The sequence below is a fragment of the Hemiscyllium ocellatum genome, chromosome 25, assembly GCF_020745735.1.
Source record: "Hemiscyllium ocellatum isolate sHemOce1 chromosome 25, sHemOce1.pat.X.cur, whole genome shotgun sequence".
In the NCBI taxonomy this organism is placed as follows: domain Eukaryota; kingdom Metazoa; phylum Chordata; class Chondrichthyes; order Orectolobiformes; family Hemiscylliidae; genus Hemiscyllium; species Hemiscyllium ocellatum.
In genome coordinates, this window is record NC_083425.1 from 25428004 (window position 1) to 25452645 (window position 24642).

The 24642-nt window shown below is 40.4% G+C and overlaps 1 protein-coding gene across 1 annotated transcript in view; it reads left to right on the plus strand.

Moving 5' to 3' along the window:
• The window catches only part of sdk2b (sidekick cell adhesion molecule 2b), a 469615-nt gene that overhangs the window by 257194 nt on the left and 187779 nt on the right, over positions 1-24642 (plus strand). Inside the window, exons 27-32 of the mRNA XM_060844513.1 lie at positions 3950-4065; positions 7630-7819; positions 9113-9211; positions 10925-11119; positions 14804-15005; positions 23516-23619. Of these exons, the coding sequence (XP_060700496.1) occupies positions 3950-4065; positions 7630-7819; positions 9113-9211; positions 10925-11119; positions 14804-15005; positions 23516-23619 (906 nt within the window). The remainder of the gene's footprint in view (positions 1-3949; positions 4066-7629; positions 7820-9112; positions 9212-10924; positions 11120-14803; positions 15006-23515; positions 23620-24642) is intronic.

Consider the following 24642-nt stretch of genomic DNA (forward strand, 5'->3'; position numbering starts at 1 on the left):
TTAGCCGGGTTAGATCTCACGGAACACGGGGAGAACTATCCATTTGGATACAGAACTGGCTCAAAGGTAGAAGACAGAGGGTGGTGTTGGAGGGTTGTTTGTCAGATTGGAGGCCTGTGACCAGTGGAGTGCCACAAGGATCGGTGCTGGGCCCTCTACCTTTTGTCATTTACACAAATGATTTGGATGCGAGCATAAGAGGTACAGTTAGTAAGTTTGCAGATGACACCAAAATTGGAGGTGTAGTGGACAACGAAGGGGGTTACCTCAGATTACAACAGGATCTGGACCAGATGGGCCAATGGGCTGAGAAGTGGCAGATGGAGTTTAATTCAGATAAATGCGAGGTGCTGCATTTTGGGAAAGCAAATCTTAACAGGATTTATACATTTAATGGTAAGGTCCTAGGGAGTGTTGCTGAACAAAGAGACCTTGGAGTGCAGGTTCATAGCTCCTTGAAAATGGAGTCGCAGCTAGATAGGATAGTGAAGAAGGTGTTTCCTTTATTGGTCAGCGTATTGAGTACAGGAGTTGGGAGATCATCTTGCGGCTATACAGGACATTGGTTAGGCCACTGTTAGAATATTGCATGCAATTCTGGTCTCCTTCCTATCGGAAAGATGTTGTGAAACTTGAAAGGGTTCAGAAAAGATTTACAAGGATGTTGCCAGGGTTGGAGGATCTGAGCTACAGGGATAGGCTGAATAGACTGTTTTCCCTGGAGCATCGGAGGCTGAGTGGTGACCTTATAGAGGTTTACAAAATTATGAGGGGCATGGATAGGATAAATAGACAAAGTATTTTCCCTGGGATCGGGGAGTCAAGAACTAGAGGGCAATAGGTTTAGGGTGAGAGAGGAAAGATATAAAAGAGACCTAAGGGGCAACTTTTTCACGCAGAGGGTGGTACCTGTATGGAATGAGGTGCCAGAGGATGTGGTGGAGGCTGGTACAATTGCAAGATTTAAGAGGCATTTGGTTGAGTATATGAATAGGAAGGGTTTGGAGGGATTTGGGCTGGGTGCTGGTGGGTGGAACTAGATTAGGTTGGGAAATCTGGTTGGCGTGGACAGGTTGGACCAAAGGGTCTGTTCCTACTCTGTACATCTCTATGACTCTATGACTCTAAATGACCATTAGTGACAAAGCCAGTGAAAGTCAAGGAAGATATTAATTCTCACCATCTCTACAACACAATCACTTCTATACAGTCGGTGTACTTTTAGAGGACTATCTTTTCTAACTCCAGGGAACCTGTGTCACCAACCTTCAAGCAGGACCCAACTCTGATTTAGGACTAGAATAAAACCAAGAACTGCGACTGCAGAAAACCAAAATGAAAAGATAAATAGAGAAACTCAGCAGGTCTGACAGCATCTGTGGAGAGAGAACAGAGACAATGATTCTGTTGAAGGGCCAGACCTGCTGAGTTTCTCCAGCAATTTCTGTTCTTATTTCGGACTTTGGACTGGATAAGAGTCAAAACATGTGGTGCTAGAAAAGCACAGCTGGTCAGGCAGCATCCGAGGAGCAGGAGAGTCGCGTTTCAGGCATCCTGATGCAGTCCTCACTTTCTCCACTTTGATCTAAATAAATCAGAGTTATTTCATTCTTAGCACAATTCCTTCATGGGGCCCTTGGTTTTCAGTGATTCTCAACTTCATGTGCTAGGAACTGGAGGCAGAGGTATGCTGACAGAACGTTGGCAGGCAAGTGGAACTGGTCATGGTGAGAAAATCAGTGGGACATTCCAGCCAGCACTGACGGCCAAGTTGACTAGTTTTTAACAAGGGTCCCCCACAAAAATTCAATGACCCCAGCTGTGCAACAGTTAATCAGCATTCTTTTGGTTAAATCAAAGTAAATGTCATCATTAGTAAAATTTCAAATAGTTTTGAGTAAAGTTTTAAAACTGATTGTTGTAAATATATATGACTGGTGTGATAACTTGAAAACATGGTTTTGTATATGTCGTAATGAATAATTGATATGCAGGAAGAATTACAAGGCATTTATTTATCATTGTAAATATTCTTCACTAGTTTTGCTTTCTCTATCTGTCTACCTTCCCAGTTGATTTACTCTTTAGCTTTCTCCTGTAATTTTGCTTTAGTACAAATTGATTTGACAGCAGTTTTGGTGTGTTTAATTTTAGTGGTGGGACCATTTTCAAGCTGCAGACAAATCCATGGTATTGATCATGCAGCATCTAAAAGCCTTTCTATGATTTTCTCCTGGCAGTATTGCAGAAACAAATTATTTCTTCACCTTTGGTCCTACGAGGCAAATGCATGTCTGTTTTCACCCAGTACAATTGTGTAATTAATGACAATATTTTCTTCGTAATGGAAGTCATTACAAATGTAAATAAAGTTGAGGACAATAGTGAAGTCCTTTTATTTGAACTAGAAATAAAAGGAAACAGTATTCCTGATGTGCTGATAGTCTGTGAGAACTGATATGTCATGCATTTTTTATGAATACTGCAATGTAAGATACACTTTGATCGGCCACAATTGACATCATGATATTATTGCTGCAAGAACTAAAATTCTCTTGATAATTTTGAGCTGCCTGGATTACAAACAGCATTTTACTGTGTTATTAATATAACAACTTGTTTAGTCATTAAATATTTTCACTGTTACTATATGTAATTATTGTTTGTACAGCATTGTGAAAATGTATATAAAAATTGCCTTAACTTACCCTAAACAATCCAAAGTGGATTGAGCTGAAAGATATTGTCCATTTGTATTTTTTGTTTTTTTTTGCTTCTGTTAGATTTTATATAGCATGCACAGATTGTTTAACATTTTTAAGTGTAAATTGTGCAGAACTTGCAATAAAAGCACAGATTGTAGTCACCAATTTACACTCTTCATGAATCAACTTGCCTTCTCAAATAAAACAAAAATATATCAGGGGCATGAAGTACAAAACGTAGTGGAATATGTTGGAAACATTCAAAATCTTTAGTGTGGGAGAGAGTTAACATTCCAGGTAAGGAGCCAGTTAATTAAGACAGCTAAGTGTGTGGTCCAGAATAATGTCTACAACCTGAGTTCAATCCCAACACTAGCTGAGGGATTATATTGCTTTGTGTATTGGTAATGTCATGGTACAATCAGTAACTCACCATGGCCTGCAGCTAAATGAAATACAAAGTACCACCCTGTGCCAGCAATTCGCTGCCGAACAACCCAGGCATCTTGAGTCCTCCTTGCCTTCCAGCTCATGTGAAAGCATCGGAGAAAATGAAGGCAGAAGAATACATCCTTTCCAAATGAGATTTCTACTTTTTAAATACTGAAACTTCTAATCAACATAAATTTCTCACAAAACGTATTGGTAATTGGAGAAGTTTGCTGTAGTGAAAGAGATGCCTAACTTGAATCCATCCAACAGTTGACCATTGTATAGACATATCTAATGTATTCTTCAGTAAACAAAGTTAACATGAAATTTGAAGCTATAGAAAGTGGTTAAGGGCTGATTTTGCGATGTTTATGAAGTATTAAACCTAAGGTGAATCCAGAATATTACTTTGAGGTCAGTGGAAAAGAGAATGTGAATTTAAATTAGAGAGATTGACATTAAGGAGTTTTTAATGCAAAGAATGAAGAATGTTTGAAGATGTTACAATGGCAGAAAAGGTGAGAGGGATTCAGAATATCTTTGGGACAATATTAACTAAATCTAAATTAAAGTATGAAGTGAAAATGAAAAGAACTATTCATTTTTTATGATTCTCATGTATTTGACTCAGATAATTTTGGTTATTATGTCAACATGATATTTGCCTAATGGTATTGCTTTTAGAAGATCCTGTCAATTAGTACTTCTGCTAATGTTGTTGAGATGTCAATTACAATAATGTAAGTACGATTTTCATTGTAACTGTGTAAGGATATTTGTTCCATCTGTAAAACTGACCTTTTTTTTCTTAGTTCCTTCATCTGGGCCAACAAATGTTTCGTCTCTTGCTCTTAATTCAAATAGTATCCTCGTCAGATGGAATCAGGTCCCCCAACAAGATCGCAATGGACTCATCCTTGGTTATAAGGCAAGTTAATTAATTTGAACACAATCTTGCTTGATAAAGCTACCAAAAAGTGAAGCGTATTAAGTGTCCTTTGAAACAAGAACAGAAAAAAGCTTCAATTTTCTATATTTAATTCAGTAAAATTTTAATTATGTCTAGATTGAACTTAAATGGCCAAAGAGGTATAGACCTCATATTTACTGGGGACTAGGTGACCCATAGCAATGTAATGCTGTCTTATTTTTATCTCTAAATTTAAATAGTTTTCCAAATCAGGTTGAATTGAAGCACATTTTCTTCAGTGAGGTGCATAACTTAAATTTTATGCATCTTCCAAAGGTTAAATATTATACTCAATGAAGGCTGTCGACTGGTATAATGAACTCTTCCCGTCTCTGTGGACTTCAATCAGTGAAACTGTGTTTACGGTGTATTTTCAAATTGACCACACACAGGGTGGCCCAAGGTTCAGTTGTAATTGGAGCTTAATTTTAGCAAGCTGCCTGGGCCTGTTATACCTCCAAATCAGCTCAATAGTGTGCTGTATCCAATTTCAGGGTACCTGACTTGTCAGCCAGAAAATTGAACTAAACTTCATAAAGTGGAAAGAAAAACAAGAAAATTGCCAGCTTCCAGCAGCCCTCAGGAGTGCTATAGAGCCAACAGATGTATTCATGCTCCTGGCTCCACATCAAGTTTTGAAGCTTTTTTGGTGTCACCCTCTTGCTAGGCCATTTCTAGAAAACCTGAGTAGGGCAAGCCCAAACCTTGCTTCACGCTGAGCAATTCAGCCATGTAACTAACTCTAATTAAGGGATAGACTCCACAATGGAAGAGGTCTAAATAATGTCTGTCATCCCAGATGCCTGAAAATCCTGAGACCAATGTTACATTAGATGTTCCTCAAGTATCCTCAGACAGTTGGGCATAATCTTGTGGAATTGAACATTATTGCCCATTCAGAAAACATGCACAACCATAGAACATAGAACAATACAACGCAGAACAAGCCCTTTGGCCCTCGATGTTACGCCGATCTGTGAACTATTTTCAGCTCGTACCCCTACAATATCCCAAAATCATCCATGTGCTTATCTAAGGATTGTTTAAATCTCCCTAATGTGGCTGAGTTGACTACCTTAGCAGGTAGGACATTCCACGCCCTTACCACTCTCTGTGTAAAGAACTTGCCTCTGACATCTGTCTTAAATCTATCACCCCTCAATTTATAGTTATGCCCCCTTGTACAAGCTGATGTCATCATCCTAGGAAAAAGACTTAACCGTCTACCCTATCTAATCCTCTGATCATCTTTTATGTCTCTATCAAATCCCCTCTTAGCCTTTTTCTTTTCAATGAGAACAGACCCAAGTCTCTTAGCCTTTCCTCATAAGACCTTCCTTCTCAACCAAGCAACATCCTGGTAAATCTCCTCTCACCTTTTCCAATGCTTCAACATCCTTTCTGTAATGGGGCGACCAGAACTGTACACAATATTCCAACTGTGGCCGCACCAGTGTTTTGTACATTTGTAGCATGATATTGCAGTTCCGGAACTCAATCCCTCTACCAATGAAACTTAACACATCGTATGCCTTCTTAACAGCACTATCTACCTGGATGGCAACTTTCAGGGATCTATGCACATGGACTCCAAGATCCTTCTGCACATCCACACTACCAAGAATCTTTCCATTGACCTATTGACTCTGCCTTCCTGTTATTCTTCCCAAAGCGCATCACCTCACATTTAGCTGCATTGAACTCCATTTGCACCTCTCAGCCCAATTCTGCAATTTATCCAAGTCCCTCTGCAACCTGTAACATTCTTCCAAACTGTCCACTACTCCACCAACTTTAGTGTCATCTGGAAATTTACTAATCCATCCACCTATGCCTGCATCTAAGTCATTTATAAAAATGACAAACAGCAGTGGTCTCAAAACAGATCCTTGTAGCACACCACTAGTATCTGACTGAATATTTTCCATCAACCACCACTCGCTGCCTTCTTTCAGAAAGCCAGTTTCTAATCCAAACTGCTAAATCACCCTCAATTCAATGCCTCTGCATTTTCTCCATCAGCCTACCATGTGGAACCTTATCAAAGGCTTTACTGAAGTCCAAGTATACCACGTCAACTGCCCTACCTTCATCTATGTGCTTGGTCACCTTCTCAAAAACCTCACTGAGGTTTGTGAGACACAACCTGCCCTTGATGAAATCATGTTGACTATCTGAAATCAAATTTCATAACTACTTTCTACCTCCAGTGATCCTCAGTGATCTCTACAACCAGACTTAATCCCATTCTTAAACAAAAATAGTGCTGGAGAATGCATTCAGCTCTCACAAAGGATATCTGGACTCAGGGTAAGGCCTCTGTTTTTCTCTTCATGGATGCTGGTGGACCTGCAGAGTTTCGACAGTACTTCCAGTTTCTGTTTCAGATCTTCAGCATTCACAGTTGTTTGTTTTAGAGTCATAGAGTCATAGAGATGTACAGCATAGAAACAGACCCTTCAGTCCACCTCGTCCATACTGATCAGATATTCCAATCCAATCCAGTCCCACCTGCCAGCATCCAGCCCATATACCTCCAACCCTTCCTATTCATATACCCATCCAGATGCCTTTTAAATGTTGCAATTGTACTAGCCTCCACTTCCTCTGGTAACTTATTCCATACATGAACCACCCTTTGCGTGAAAAGGTTGCCCTTTGGATCTCTTTTATATCGTTCCCCTCTCACCCTAAACCTATGTCCTCTAGTTCTGGACCCCCACCCCAGGGAAAAGATTTTGTCTATTTATGCTATCCATGTCCCTCATGATTTTATAAATCTCTATAAGGTCACCTCTCAGCCGCCAACGTTCCAGGGAAAACAGACCCACACCTTTCAACCTTTCCCTATAGCTCAAATCCTCCAAACCTGGCAACATCCTTGTAAATCTTTTCTGAACCCTTTCAAGTTTCACAGCATCCTTCCAATAGAAAGGAGACCAGAAGTGCACACAATATTCCAACAGTGGCCTAACCAATGTCCTGTACAGCCGCACCATGACCTCCCAACTCCTGTACTCAATACTCCGAACAATAAAGGAAAGCATACCAAATGTCTTCTCAATCCAGTCTTTATGGACAACAGTTTACCAGAATAATCAGCGAGTACATTTGGAAATCTACAACCATAGCTCAAAATCAGAAATCTCAGTTAATTGAGTTCATTCAATTCAATTCATGCGTCCTGTTACCGACTGGGAAATATGGTCTGCTGATATTAAAACTGTGATATTGTTCTATTGTTCTGTACAAAACTCCTTCTCCAATGCAGAATTCTAATGTTAACAGTAGTGAGAAAAAGACGTCAACTTCAAATCCAAACTTTCTGATACTGCCATCACCATTGGTCAACCTTCCCATAGGACAAATAAAAAAGGCAAGGAGTTGCATTGTGGTCAAGAAAAATAAAAGGAACTGTTGTTTACTTGATAAAAGGTCAACCATTAAATATTTCTTCTCCTTACAAATTTGATGACTAGATTCTTTCAAAATTCCTTCTGCTTTGTTTCTGTTTGATTGAAGGTCTTGTACAAGGAAAAGGACTTGGAGACTCCTATGCAGATCCAGACCATTGAAGGCAACAGCACACACACTGTACAACTTACTGAGTTAGGGAAATATGTGTTGTATGAGATCCAAGTCCTTGCTTTTACCAGAATTGGAGATGGAATATCAAGCTTCCCACCCATTCTTGAGAGAACTCTGGATGATGGTTGGTATCTTTTTAGAGATAAATAAGTATTTTCAAGCTTCAATTATTGATTTTTTATTGTTGTATTGGATAAGTAAGAAACAAGTATTCCAAGGTTTTGGTTATTGTTATCTTACCTCCCAGGCCTTTAAGAATAAATTTACAGTCCAAGTCATGATACAATATGAAACTTTTGTTTACTATGCTGCTAGTATTTACAGCTGGTGTACAAATAATGACAGCATCAGTTGTCAACAGAATTCATATTAATGTCACTTTACAAATTTGATGAATTCGAAGCAATTGCTCATGTGCTCGCTGTTGACAAACTGCCTGTGAAAGTCAGCTAACAGAGCCAATATGGATTTTAAAGTAACAAAAGCACGTGGTGAATCAATTATGACCACATTACATTACAAGTAACTGGATATCTAGCAGCTAAAGATAATGTCATAGTGACATCTGGATCCAAAACCAAATTGTTCTTAGAGTGGAGAGATATAAAAAAAATAGTTGAATGTAGTGTAATCCTTTCACTACTGGCTTAAGTGCTTCTTTTGCATTACATTGAATTGTGATCTTTCAGTTCAGCATGTTGTTCAAAGAAATGTTAATTTCACCTTCGAATATGTTAAAGTTTTATGAAGCCACATTTTCCCTTAATTTGTGTGTTGAGAGCCACTCTTGAAATAGGTTAAGACCTGGAATAAAGGTTTAAGCTCAAGTTTTCATCGTGTTTCATTGGCCAGACTTAATGTCACTGTCTGATATTTGCATATGGTACACAAATAAAGCAATTAATATAGCCAGTGAGTAGCTGAACTGCAAGCAAAGAATATCCAAATTTAAGCATGACCTGTTTCAGGTTCTGTGATTTTAGTCTGGACAGCAGTCGGGGACGAGAGTGTGTCTCACTGCTTCTGAACGAGATGGAGTTTTTAGTTAGGGTTTCAATTCTTAATCATGTTCCAGTGAATCTTCTTGATGTGGCAGAACTGGACTGGACCAGTGATACCATTTACTTGTTGCCAATTAACACGTATGTTGGGATGATAATGGTTAAGGTATCAGATGCCAAATGGAATCACCTGTGGCCAAGCATCAGTGTGTTCAAGAGAGGAAGGTAGGAAAGGGAGGAAAACAGCAAGAGGAAAAAAAACTAGTCAAGGCAGTAACTTAAAACTGAAATTCAAGAACAGCATCATGTATAAATGGGATGCAGTTCAGCAGTGGAAGCTGCAGAGTTATGTCAGCTGTTGTGTGCAAAGGTTAAGGTACATAGGTAACTTGTTTTCATTCTTTGTTTTTTTTTAGTGCCTGGACCCCCTGTAGGAATCCTGTTTCCAGAAGTTCGGACAACATCTGTGCGTCTCGTCTGGCAGCCCCCAGTCGAACCCAATGGGATCATTCTGGGCAAGTCACTTTAGTACTCCTGAAGCCTGGAATAAATGTGACTGAAAATAATTACACTAAATTTTCTAGTTATAGCTGTAGAATAGAGCAAGGAAACAAAAAATTGCTGAGAATATTCCGCACGTCAGGCAGTATTTGTGGATAGAGGAGCAGACTTAATGGTTCAGGTTGATACAAGGTTATTATCTTGAAACATTAACACTGTGTCTCTCTCCACAGATGCTGCCTGCCCAGCTGAGTATTTTTGACAATTTTAATTTCAAGTTTCCATGCTTCCCCATGCTTTGTAATGATAAAATAATGAAGTTCATGGCAAAACCATTTTCTCAAATCTTTTGGTGTCTTGAAGTATTCAATACACTGATGGAAAAGTAGCAAATAGCATAGCATCAAGTCACTAAATATGAGTTACGAATGTTTTTTGTATGATTATATTAGATTACTTACAGTGTGGAAACAGGCCCTTCAGCCTAACAAATCCACACCGACCCGCAACCCACCCAGACCCCTAACACTACAGGCAATTTAGCATGGACAATTCACCTAATCTGCACATTTTTGTGTCTGTGGGAGGAAACCGGAGCACCCAGAGGAAGCCCATGCAGACACAGGGAGAATGTGCAAACTCCATACAGAGAGTCGCCTGAGGCAGGAATTGAACCTGGGTCTCTGGCGCTATGAGGCAGCAGTGCTAACCACTACACCACTGTGCCACCCACACTGGTTCTATGGAAATGTCTGAAAATGCTTGATGTCCTCCTCTAAAGAGATTAATAGGCAATGTGGATGATAAGCAAAGTGTAGCCTATTCTGACAGTTATAGAGTCAGAGAGTCATACAGCATGGAAACAGACTCTTCAATCCAACTCATCCATGCTGACTAAGTGTCCCAAACTGACCTAGTCCCACTTGCCTGCATTTGGCCAACATTCCTCTAAACATTTCCTATTCCTGAACCTATCCAAATGCCTTTTAAATGTTGTATCTGTACCTGCATCTATCACTTCCTCTGGCAGCTCATTCCACACATGAAACACCATGTGTGTGGAAAAGTTGCCCCTCAGATCCTTTTAAATCTTTCTCCTCTCATTTTAGAAAATGCTCCCTAGTTTTTAACTCCCCGATCCAGTTGTAAAATAACATTACGAATAGAGAAATTTATACCATGTTAACTCTCAATGAGGACATGCTCAAGTATTTGTATCAATAGCTTTCAAATGCTGAATGTCTCACAGACTCACTGAGTGTATTGGCAAATTTCCAGGGACATTTCCAGAAGTATTAGCTATTCCAAGAAAATTAATGTGGCTATTGCAAGATTTCTTTCCAGCAAAACAGATTATGTGCATTTTAAGTCAACAAACACCAAAAAAATGCAGAGAACATGAGTCACCAAAGAGAAATTTAAACTGGATTGGGAAGCAACATGCACGATATCAAGTGAATATCTGTTTTGTGCCCCATCTGATATTCAGTGGAACTGAATGTCCAGAGATGCATATAAGGAACGGCCAAACATGAGTACCTGTTTTACACTAAAACACAAGACTAGTTCTGCCACAATGTTGGACCCCAGAGAGAGAAAAATCCCTCAGATTTTCTTACAGACTTCAATTTGTAAACCAATAAACTATGTGTATAATTTCGGAAGATTGTGTAGTGTTGACAAACTACATTTTTCAAAACATAACATTTAGTCTTTTTTTTCCGCAGCTTATCAAATAACATACCGACTAAACACCAGCAACACAAATACTGCTACTGTGGATGTGTTGAACCCAAGTACCCGACAATATACAGCAACTGGGCTAAAACCAGAATGCAGTTATGTCTTCCGTATTACAGCTCAGACGCGCAAAGGGTGGGGTGAAGCAGCAGAAGCCTTGGTGGTAACAACAGAAAAGAGAGGTAAGTAGGAACAGTATAAATAATGCAATTTTTTTATTACAACAATTTTCTTTATATTTATCCAAAATCCATTGGTCCCCTGAAGACTATATTTTCTAGAGTAAGCTTGAGTCCTTGAAGTATGTCCAAACCATTAATGTATTGAAGGAATTGAATAAAGAAATAGAAACAATGAAAGGAAATGTTGTGACTTCTATCAATATCAGTTTATTGCTGGAATTTGTAACTAAAGCTTTCAGCTGAAATCAGTTTGACTTAAAGAACAATAGTGCCACAGGGCTTCCCAATGTTTGGGGTTGGGATCCTAAATAGAGTTGCAAGCTGAAATTTTGGAGTTGCAAACTCCCGGGCAGCAATGGCTCCAGGCAGCTCTGACTGAGTTACGACAGCTGTGCTCCCATTTTAACAGACAGGCCTTCACTTTCCCACGCTGCCCATCTCGCCTAGTCTCACAATCATCCCTCATACTTACTCTCACAGAGGGTGCCCAGCAATTTTAAAGTCTGACATGGGAGAGTCACAGTAGGAAAAAGGTTGGGAAGCAATTCCATAGAGAGCTTGACCAGTTCTTGATTACCTCTAATATCGGCATGTATTGTCCTGCCAGGAGGAATGGATACTCTTTGGAACCACTCTACTTGAAAAAGCAAGGCACTGACAGAGGAAATATGTCAGCATTTCCACATTGGGAAAAAACTCCATGTCCAAAATGGCATTAAGTTCCTATATGAAAGGCAGACAGCATGAAATCATGAACATCTGAGAGAACTAAATAAAGTTAACAATCTCCAGTTCTTACAGTATAAACCATGTGTATAATTTTGAAAGGTTTTGTAGTGTTCTCAAACTGCATTTCATATGATTTGATATTTAGTCTTTTATTTCCTCAACTTACCAAATAACATATTGACAGAACACCAGTAACACAAACACCTCCACGGTGGATGTGTCGAACCCAAGTGCCCGAAAATTACACATAACCATTTAATCACCTCCCCAAGGGACAATTTCATTGTATTAGTTGATTAATTTTTGTAAAATTTGAGAAGTAGCATTTTTCGTGCAGTGAGTTGTTATGAGAGAGCACTATGTACTAACCTGTACATTTTTAATCAGTAAGGGCATCAAGGGGTATGGGGAAAAGGCAAGAAAGTGGAGTTGAGGATTATCAGATGAGTGATGATCTCATTGAATGGTGGAGCAGGAATCATGGGCTGATGGGCCTTCTTCTACTTCTACATCTTATGACCTTATATGGTAGAAGCAGGTTTGCTAGTGTTGTATAAACTGAGATTGAATTCATTATCTAGTTGAAAAGGAGAAATATGCAGGGCTATAAGTAAAGAATAAGGGAGTGAAGCTAATTCGAAACCTTTTTCAAAAAACCAACATGGATATGGTGGGGATGGCAAGATTTAGGAACCCTGGATGATAAGAGATGTTGAAAGGCTAATCAAAAAGAAATAGAAAGCAATCAAGATCCTTGTGGAGTTTAAAGGAAGCAGAAAAGAACTTGAGCAATAAATTAGGAGAGCAATAAATTTGTGGGCGGCACGGTGGCACAGTGGTTAGCACTGCTGCCTCACAGCGCCTGAGACCCGGGTTCAATTCCCTACTCAGGCGACTGACTGTGTGGAGTTTGCACATTCTCCCCGTGTCTGCGTGGGTTTCCTCCGGGTGCTCCGGTTTCCTCCCACAGTCCAAAGATGTGCGGGCCAGGTGAATTGGCCATGCTAAATTGCCCGTAGTGTTAGGTAAAGGGGTAAATGTAGGGGTATGGGTGGGTTGCGCTTCGGCGGGTCGGTGTGGACTTGTTGGGCCGAAGGGCCTGTTTCCACACTGTATGTAATCTAATCTAAAATGGGCCATGAAATGCCCTGGATAAACAGGATTATAGATAATCCCAGTGCATTTTCTATGTAAATTAGGAGCAGAAGGGTAGCTAATGAAAGGGTGGGTTCACTCAAGGACACGGGAGGGAATTTATACATGGAGCCAGAATTGAGTGAGGTCTTTAATGAGTCATTCAGAATGGTCTTCACCAAGGAGAGGCACATAGATGATGGTAAGATTAGGGAGGGGTATGTTGATATTCTGTGGCATGTCGAAGTTAAGAAGGATGAGACATTGGGTGGCTTCAAAAACATGAAGGCAGATACGTCCCTCAGACCAGATGGGATTTATTCCAAGATACTCAGAGAGGCAAGGGAGAGATTGCTGGAGCATTGACGGAGATCTATGTATTTTCAATAGCCGCGGAAGACTGGATAATAGCCAATGTTGTTCCTTTGTTTAAGAAAGACAACAAGGATCATCCAGGAAATTATAGACTGATGAGCCTGACATTCATGGTAGGGAAACTATTGGAGAAGATGGATAGTGATTTACTCCTGTTTGGATAAGAATGGACTTATTAAAGATAATGTGGGGGATGTCTTGTCTCACAAACTTGATTGAGTTTTTGAAGAAATAATGAAGATGGTTAATGAGGTAAGGGCAGTGGATGTTATTTACATTGATGTCACTAAAGGGTTCCTCATGGCAGGGTGATCCAGGAGATTAAGTCACATGGGATCCATGGTGAGTTGGCAAGTTGGATACAAAACTGACTTGGTCATAGACAGAGGGCATTGTGGTTGAGGGGGGAAATGTTTTTTCTGACTGGAGGCCTGTGACCATTTATGTTCTACAAGGATCAGTGCTGGGCCTTCTGTTGTTTGTAATATATATAAATGAATTGGATGAAAAAGTAGGTAGTCTGATTAGCAAGTTTCCAGAATATACAAAAATTGGAGGAGTTTTGGACAGTGAGGCAAGGTACCAACAGATACAGCAGGATACAGACAAGTTGGAAATTTGGGCAGAGAAATAGTTGATGGAGTTTAATCCAGCAAGCGTGAGGTCTTGGTTTGTCAAATGCAAGAGTACAGTGTATAGTGAATGGTAGGACCCTGAGGAACACTGATATTCAAAGGGATCTTGGGATACAAATCTGTAGTTCCCTGAAAGTGACAACAAAATTGGTAAGGTGGTAAGGAAGGTGTCTAGTGTGCTGATCTTCATCAGTCAGGACGTTGAGTAGAAATGGTGCAGCTGAATGAGGCCTTAGTTAGGCAACATGTGCAGTTCTAGTTGTCCCACTATAGGAAGGATGTGGAGACTTTGGAGAGAGTGCAGAAGAATTTTACCAGGATATTGTCTGGATTGGAGTGTATTAGGTACTACAAGAATTTGGACAAACTTAGAGCATCCCAGGCTGAGGAATGACCTGATAGAAGCATATAAAATTATGGCAGGCATAGATAACCTGGATAGTCGGAGTCTTTTTCCTTGGGTGAAAATGTCAAATACTAGGAGACCTTGGGTTTAAGGTGAGATGGAAAAAGTTAAAAGAAGATGTGTGACAAAAGTTTTTTACACAGAGAGTGGTAGGTGCCTGGAATGCACTGCCAGGGGAGGTGATAGGAACAGATACAATAACAATGTTAAAAGGCATTTAAAAAAAACACATGAACAGGCAGAGATAGAGCGATATGGACCACATGCAGGCAGATCGGATTAGTTTGGAATGGCACCATAGTAAGCATGGATAATGATGGGCTGAAGGGCTTGTCCTTATGCTGTTCTGTGTTCAAATTGTGTGAAAACCAGCCTGTTCTCTAAACATTTTTGTTCTAATCTCAGTTCGTCCACAGCCTCCCAGCAAACCTATCATACAACAGCAAGATGTACAGTCACGGAATGTGCTGTTGTCCTGGGAACCAGGCAGTGATGGACTGTCTCCAGTTAGGTACTACACTATCCAAACTCTCGAGCTACCTAATGGAAACTGGTCACTCCACTCAGCTTCTGTGAGCCACGAGTCCACTACATATCTTGTAGACAAGTAAGTGCTAATGTTTATAAAGGATGGCCGTGATTTCAAGAGGGTATTATTTAAATTGTTGTGAAAGATTTGATGTTAAAAACATGCCAAGTAAATTTCAAAGTGAAGAATGGGAGTGGCCAAATTGGCCGATCTAGAAAATATTCAAGATGCCAACCTTAGATGCAAATTGAATTGTACTTGGACAAAACTTAGAACCATGACAAATTGAATTTTCCATTTAAACCATATAATTCCTGTGCACGCAATCTAATTTCATTCCTTTACATGCAGTGTTATTTCAGTGTTTACTGATCAGGCATTTTGGTCTTTGTGGTGTTGATGTGATGTACGTGTACAATTAGTTACTGTACCTGAACAAGTTAATACATATATGGCATTACAAAAATACAGGTTTCAGGTCATAGGTGACTATCCTCATGACAATCTCCATTAATTACCAGCACAAGGCAAAGCTGTTCAAAAACCAGTTAAAACTATACAGGTAATTCACGTAATGATACATAGGGATGTAGATTTGTTCCTGATCCACAACTTTATGAGCCTTGAGGGGAGCAAAGGGAATTATTTAAGGTGTAACTTGGCATGATTTCCCAATTTTGGCTGCACCTGTTGTGGAGAGATCCAGAATATTAAAAGAACCTTCTAAAGAAAGGCAGACAGATAGCAAATGCAGAGTCATCTTGTCATTTGGAAAGCCAGACGAACAAGTGGTGAGCTGCAGACACGAGGATACTGATGTGATTTTCATCTCAGGAATTGTCACTGCCTAATTTCTGTCTATTGGGTAGGAAAATTAAGTGAATTAAGGCATGGTTGCTCAGTGGTTAACACTGTTGCCTCACAGTGCCAGGGGCCCAGGTTCGATTCCAGCCTCGGCTGACTGTGTGAAGTTTGCACATTCTCCCCATGTCTGCATCAGTTTCCTCCCACGGTCCAAAGATGTGCATGTTAGGTGAATTGGCCATGCTAAATTGCCTGTAGTGTTCAGGGATATGTATGATTTGGAGATGCCGGTGTTGGACTGGGGTGTACAAAATTAAAAATCACACAACACGAGGTTATAGTCCAACAGGTTTAATTGGAAACACACTAGCTTTTGGAGTGCCGCTCCTTCATCAGGTGATAGTGGAGGGCTCAATCCTAACACACAGAATTTACAGCGTGATGTAACTGAAATTATACATTGAAAAAAACCTTGATTGTCTGTTGAGTTTTCCATCTGTTTGAGTACCATGATAGTTTCACTTCTTTCATGTATAAATTACAGTATCCTTTTTTTTAGAAGTTGCATTCTCAGGTTAGCTGTAACAATAAGTGTTAGCTAGACAATATGTCAGCTTGGTAAAAACAATGACTGCAGATGCTGGAAATCAGATTCTGGATTAGTGGTGCTGGAAGAGCACAGCAGTTCAGGCAGCATCCAAGGAGCAATAAGGAGACTTTTCGGACAAAAGCCTTCATCAGGAATAAAGGCAGAGAGCCTGAGCATGGAGAGATAAGCTAGAGGAGGGTGGGGGTGGAGAGAAAGTAGCATGGAGTATAATAGGTGAGTCGGGGAGGGGATGAAGGTGATAGGTCAGGGAGGAGGGTGGAGTGGATAGGTGGAAAAGAAGATAGGCAGGTAGGACAAGTCCGGAGAAGTCATGGGGACAGTGCTGAGCTGGAAGTTTGGAACTGGGGTGAGGTGGGGGAAGGGGAAATGAAGAAACTGTTGAAGTCCACACCGCCCCGTGGCCCAACATTTCAAATCCCCCTCCCACTCTGCCAAGGACATGGTGTCCTGGGCCTCCTTCACCGCCGCTCCCTCACCACCAGACGCCTGGAGGAAGAATGCCTCATCTTCCACCTCGGAACACTTCAACCCCAGGGCATCAATGTGGACTTCAACAGTTTCCTCACCATAGTTCCAAACTTCCAGCTCAGCACTGTTCCCATGACTTGTCCGGACTTGTCCTACCTGCCTATCTCCTTTTCCAACTATACACTCCACCCTTTCCTCCCTGACCTATCACCTTCATCCTCTCCCCCACTCACCTATTGTACTCTATGCCACTTTCTCCCCACCCTCACCCTCCTCTAGCTTATCTCTCCACGCTTCAGGATCTCTGCCTTTATTCCTGATGAAGGGCTTTTGCCAGAAACGTCGATTTCGCTGTTCCTTGGATGCTGCCTGAACTGCTGTGCTCTTCCAGCACCACTAATCCAGAATGTATTGTCTAGCTAACACTCATTGTTACAGCTAACCTGAGAATGCAACTTTTAAAAAAAAGGATTTTGTGATTTACACATGAAAGAAGTGAAATTATCATGGTATTCGAACAGATGAAAGACTCAACAGACAATCAAGGTATTTTTCAATGTATAATTTCAGTTACATCACGCTGTAAATTTTTGCTATAAATTCTGTGCCTTAGAATTGTGCCCTCCACTATCACCTGATGAAGGAGCGTCGCTCCGAAAGCTATTGTGCTTCCAATTAAACCTGTTGGACTATAACCTGGTCAAGTGTGATTTTGAACAGGGATACGTAGGTTTGATGCATTAATCAGGGGAAATGTTAAGTAATAAGCTTGGGGAATGGGTCTGGATGGGATACTCTTCGCAGGGTCAGTGAGGAATTGTTGAGCCAGATGGCCTGTTTACACACTGTAGGGATTCTATGATTTCTATGAAATAATGAAACAATGAGATGTTAATACATGCAAATTACCTCTTGATGCTCACTAGTGAGAACCTTGTCCCACTGATCAACACTCATGTAGAAAATGGGGTTATTTGCCCTTGACTTTAGAAACTTTTCACTGCTCTTCTCAAGAGATTCTTACCAACTAGAAAAATTCAGCTCTTATTCTTTAAAAACACTGCTTCTAAGAAAAAGTTTGCATTTTAAGTGTCATTTTCAAAGCAACATTTTTTCTTTAACTGAAGGAAAATCTGTAATTTTCGACTGGCTTATCTAAACTTGATAACCACCACTATCTACAAACCAGGTGACAATTGCCATGTTACTGAAAATGTCCTTAACAATTAGCCTCCACTTGACTTTGTAATGTGTCTATTTAGGATCTTTCTTCCCAGTGAGTACCAGAGGAGTGACATAGTGTTAGTATCACTGGACATGTTTCCAGAAGGCAGAAATGGGTACTGCAGATGCTGGAGGTTAGGGTCAAGTCTAGAGTGGCTGGAAAAGTGCAGCAGGTCAGGCAGCATCCAAGGAGCAGGAAAATCGACATTTCAGGCAAAAGCCCTTTTGCCCGAAAAGTCGATTTTTCTGCTTCTCAGATGCTGCCTGAAGTGCTGTGCTTTTCCAGCACCACTCTTGTTTCCCAAAGCCCAGACTAATGCTGTGGGGATGCCAGCAACTATTAGAATTGAAAGGCAATTAATGAATCTGGAATCTAATGTGTTAGTAATCTTGCACGTGATAACTACCATTGAGTGTTGTAAGAATGCATCTGGCTCACGAAAGTTTGTTGAGGAAGGATATCAGCCATTCTTACCCAGTCTGGCCTACATGTGATTCCACCTATATCAGTATGGTTGACTCTTGAATTGCCTAGCAAGCCATTTATTTTAAGGACACTTAGACATGGCAACAAATACTTACCTTGTCAGTGACACCACATCCTCTGAAAGAATAAAAAGTGGCCTTAAGTGACAGACCACATTAAGCATAGCTTCTGTTTTGCAGTTGTGCTCCTGACCTCAAATCACCCTTGACTGTAGTCCTGAAAGATCAGCTGTTATGCTTAATGATAATATGTTTTTAACTTAATAACTTCTTTATAGAACTCTACAATCTAGATTTGCTCTCAGCTGGTAAGTCAGAAAATCTGTAGCCAAGAACTATTGATCAGTAATTGCTCAACCATATTAATTAAGTAGATTAGGAACTCACAAAACCTAATTGGGGAGTCAACAAATATTCTTGTGAAATTTATCCATCTATTATGCAGTTGATATTATCCTCAAAAATTAAATAAGTTCTGCGTTGAAAGGAAGAACTTGAAGCAGATTAACAGTTCCTCGTTATTAACAATAACTTTAAGCTCAGTTGTGCAACTATAAGAAATGAGGTAAAAACAATGACTGCAGATGCTGGAAACCAGATTCTGGGTTAGTGGTGCTGGAAGAGCACAGCAGTTCAGGTAGCATCCAAAGTGCAGTGAAATCGACGTTTCGGGCAAAATCCCTTCATCAGGAATAAAGGCAATGAGCCTGAAGCGTGGAGAGATAAGCTACGGTGCCAGTCTTCAAACAAACTGCTTCTGACCAGTTAATTCATTCAAATTGCAGATGCACATAGAACCTTCTCACCTTATTGATTAATTTACCCTTGTGACTTGCCCCAAGTTAATTGAATTCTTAATTTACATAGTTTAGATTACTTACAGTGTGGAAACAGGCCCTTCGGCCCAACAAGTCCACACCGCCCCTCCGAAGAGCAACCCACCCAGACCCATTTCCCTACATTTACCCCATCACCTAACACTATGGGCAATTTAGCATGGCCAATTCATCTAACCTGCACATTTTTTTGGACTGTGGGAGGAAACTGGAGCACCCAGAGGAAACTCACACAGACATGGGGAGAATATGCAAACTCCACACAGACAGTTGCCTGAAGCGGGAATTGAACCCCGGTCTCTGGCGCTGTGAGGCAGTAGTGCTAACCACTGTGCCACTGTGCGGACGTTACATTTTTCAAATAAACATGAGGAAAAATAATCCACAAAGGACCATAGGCATCCCTCTTCATTAGAGAGAGTGACAATTGGTTCTGTATAGTTTGAGGATAACCACTCCAACAAGTGTGGAGTAAATTGAGGATGCAGACCCTCCATGAAATACTACAGCCAGTAAAGGGATTAAACCTGCACTTCTGGCCTTATTCTGCAGGCTCTGGTCACCTAGCCAACTGATTTAATTGACTCCAAAGTACAGAAAGGGACAGAGAAAACAAGTAACCACTGTAAGATATGGGAGGAAAAATATTCACACAGCTTTACAGTCTTCTGGGAGAGTGTTGGGCTGAATTTCACCAAAATTGGTTAAGTGCCAATTTCAAGGATTTCCATGATGGGTTTTTCTCCATTAGCCTGAGAAAGTTTTCTGAAGCAGTTTTCTGCAGCTTTCCTTATTATACATGCACCATATTTGCAGCATTGTGCGATCACCAATGGTACATATGCTCAACACTGCTGGGATATCCTGGGATTCACACTGCCAGCTCCATATTCCAATCCCAGCTCAGCACCAGGTCAAACACCGGCAGCCAGAACAGCCCTTCACAATACCAATAACAGGTGGAAATGAACAATAATGGATTCTGTAAATAGAACCTCATTCAAAAATGCATTACCTCGTTACCATATCACCATCTGTCTGATCAACTGTCAAAAGTAACAGCAGCTGCAAAAATGAAGCTACAGAAGTTAATCATCAATGTCATACTATTTTAAAACATGTTTAAGGGAGTGGGGGGGAATGACATCTTGTCATTTTCCAGAGTTGGGGTATAGATGCTGGAAAGTCTTCAAACGTTCATAGTGTTACTTTTATTGAATAACAGGGAGAGTGAGAAACAACAAACAGAAAGTTTGCATTTGCTTTTGAGAATAAACATGAGCTGCTTGTGTTTTGAGCAATCATACATTTACAGTCAATGAATGAGTCCTCATCCAGCTACATCTATTAGGTGTAGGTGTCAATTAACTCTTGTCTAGCGTGTTGTGCTCCAAGCTGCTGCACTCTATCATGCAAGAGCTCAATATCTTCATCTTCCGCCTTGGAAGACGACTGTCTTTCCTTCAGCTCTTCAACATCCATTATAACCTCTCTTTGCCTTCTCCAGTTGTGCAGACTACAACATTCAAGGATTTTGCAACATATGTACTGAATGTACTGACAGCTTACCCCCTTCACCCTCAGACTGACCCAAACATCAGAACCTTATCTGCTCCACAATGGTGGAAGAATGGGCTACATTATATCTCCAGCCAGCAGTTTGCATAATATAGTCATCATCCATGGTTGCAGAGAGTAACTCCTGTCCCATAAGTTATCATTGCAAGTCAAATGGCCCTTGAAAACAACAGGGACCTGAAGGTTATTGAAGATATGGCATTATGCCAGCTTCCAGGGCACTTGGTGCAAGCCTCTAAGATGTGATACCAGTGATCACAACTGGTGTGCACATTTATTGAATGGAATCATTTTATATTGATGAAGTCAGCTACATTATGAAATTAAGGGGAAATGATGTATAATGATAAATTGATAGACTAAGTGATCCAGGCTTTTCCTCTGGGACATGAGTTCTCATCATGGTAGCATGTGGAATTTAAATCTGATAAGTAAAATATGGAATATAAAGTAATTACTAATGGTGACCATGCCACTATCGTCTAATATTGTAAAGTTCAACTGGATCCTTTGAGGAAGGAAATCTGTTCTGCTTCCCTGGTCTGATGTGCATTTTCCTTCAGACCCACTGCAATGTGGTTCACTCAGAATAACGCTCTGAAATGAACTATCAAGGCACTTAGTTCAAGGACAGTTAGGAGTGGGCAACAAATGTTTGACAGTGACACACATACACAACGAAAGAATAAAGAAAAAAAATTAACATTGAGCTCCACAAAAAGCACTTGATCTGGTTCGACAGTTCTTTTGTAATGTAGTCAATCATCAGTGACATAACCTCACCATATCCGTTTTGTATAATTACACATTTCCATTCCTTCATTCATGCAATACATAAAACTAGACTCTGTTTAATATTATTCAAACACAGACAAAATCTGTGATTTGTCATTTCAAAGCTGCAACAAAAAAGAAAAATGTGGGCCTTCTGAGAAGATTTTTTTGTTAAATGCAGTCGCTGTTATCTTTTACTTCTTATCTTGATTTTTTAAAATTCACTTGAGAGATATGGGCATTGCTTGCTGGCCAGTATTTATTGCCCATCCCCAGTTGCCTTTGAGAAGGTGGTGGTGAGCTGCCTCCTTGGACCGCTGCAGTCTACCTCCTCTAGGTTGACCCACAATGCCATTAGGGAGGGAATTCAAGGATGTTAATCCAGCAACAGTGAAAGAACAGTGATATACTTCCAAGCAGGATGGTGAGGGGCACGGAGGAAAACTTGAAAGTGGTGGTGTTTCCATATTTCTGCTGCCTTGCTGTCTGAGGATCTTTGGTGAATTTCTGCAGTTCATCTTACAGATAGGATACACTGCTGCTATTGAGTGTCAATGGTAGAGAGAGTAAGTGCTTATGGAATAGCGCCAATCAAATGGGCTGCTTTGTCCTGGATGATATCAAGCTTCTTGAGTGTTGTTGGGGCTGCATCCATCCAGACAACTGGGGAGTATTCCATCATACGCCTGACTTGTGCCTTGTAGATGGTGGACAGGTTTGAGGAATCAGGAAGTGCAGTATTGCTAGCCTCTGACTTGCTTTTGTAGCCACTGTGTTTATGTGGTGAGTCCAGTTGAGTATCTGGTCAATAATAGCTTCAAGGAAGTTGATAGTGAAGGATTCAGTGATGGTAACACCATTGAATGTCAAGGGGTGGTGGTTATATTGTCTCTTATTGATGAGGGTCATAGCCAGGCATTTGTGTGACGCAAATGTTACTCAAATCCACTTTTAGTGCTGTTCTTAAATAGATAACTCGTACTACGGTGTGGTCCTCGAGTTTGTTCTGCCCTCAAGATGTCATAGTGATTGACACTTCCCAATCTAGGCTTTCCATTTGAAATCAGGAGCTTTATGTCTGTCTGATATTTTTCACTTCAAATTAGCCAGTCTATTCATAATACGTTTTCAATACTCAGCATGTATGCAATAGCTTAAACCAAGACTCAAAAACACTTTAAATGTGTTGCCTTTAGATTAGTGAAGAGGCGAAAAAAAAATTAATTCTGTTTCTCTTTCCCTGAAGACAAAATTAAATAGATGTAAGTATCTGCCAAAATAGATTGTGGTTTGAGAGGATTTAAAGTTTTGACATGCAACAGATCCCGTGAATCTCAGATGAGCTGCAGCCATTGAAAGGCCATATCAAGGACAGTGTTACTTAAATGACATGACAATGTGGTGTCAGGATTATCAAGATCTATTTTATGAATCCCCATGTTCCATATTGGAGAAATAGTAAATAAAAATAAATGATGTTGAGAAATATTAACATCTGCTGACAAATATGACCAAACAAAATATTTGCATTCCTCTTCATTACTGCCAGATTCACAATGAAGAGTCTCTGGAGCATTTCTGGTGCAGTGGTAATGTCCCTACCTCTGAGCCAGGAGGCCCAGGTTCAAGTTGCACCTGTGCCAGAAATGTGTAATGACATCTCTTGGAACAGTTTGCTTTGAAAATATCTAATTGAGTCTGTTATGGAGAGAGCATATATTGTATAAAGGTTGCACTTTTGAGGCTCCAAAGGTACTTTATTTGCTGTAATTAAACTCCAATGATATGCATCTATCCCTCATCGATAGGCTAAACCCCTTCACCTCATACAAGTTTCGTGTGAAAGCAACAAATGACATTGGAGACAGCGAATATAGCGAGGAGTCTGACTCTGTCACAACGCTACAGGCCGGTGAGTCTCTGTTTAAATCATGAAGCGAGAAATAAGATAGAAAAAGCATTGTGTGTTTTGATGATTCTACTCAGTATTTTAATGATAATAGAACTTTTAGTTTGTCTAATAATGAACGTAGACCTACTGCTGGATAATGGGAGTTAGCAGATGATCAATGTCCCCCTATTGCACTGCATTTCTGATTTCTTTAATGTGCTAATCCCTTTCCTGTTCAACACTATTTCTCTCCATAACTTTGCTTTTACCTACAAGATCAGCTAGTGCAATTTGAAAAAATGTTCGCACAATTGGTTGCACACCTGTCAGTAGATCTAAAAGTTGCTCCAAACTTAAACATGTAATCTCTGACAACCAGCAGAGAACAGAGTATGTAGCATGGTTGGTAAGCGAATGCTGTATGTCTTTTAAATCCCACTTTCCTGCTCTTCTCAAACAGGTGACTCATACTATGATGTGGTTCTGGAGCTTTTTCAACCCTTGAAGTGTCAAGGCATTGTTTAATGGCATTTCCAAATGTGTGATTGTCTGCTGTTAGAGCATTCACAATAAAATAGATAAATTAACACCATAAATAGTGTAAAAGGTGATTGTGATCATGGAGACATGACTGCAAAGTAACCATGGACGGGACTGAACATCCAAGAATATTCAATAGTTAGGAAGAATAGGCAAGAAGGAAAATGAGGTAAAAACAAAGACTGCAGGTGCTGGAAATCAGAGTCTAGATTAGAGTGATGCTGGAAAAGCACAGCAGGTCAGGCAGCATCCGAAGAGCAGGAAAATCGATGTTTCGGGCAAAAGCACATCATCAGGAATAGAGGTAGGGTGCCTGCAGAGTGGAGAGATAATAAGAGGGGGCTGGGGATGGGGAGAAAGTAGCATAGAGTACAATAGGTGAATAGGGGTGGAGATGGAGGTGATATGTCAGGGAGAAGGGTGGGGGAAGGTAGCAAAGAGTACCAAGAAGGAAAATGAGGTGGTATTGTTCATGAAGAATGAAGGCAGTGCACTAGTGAGTAA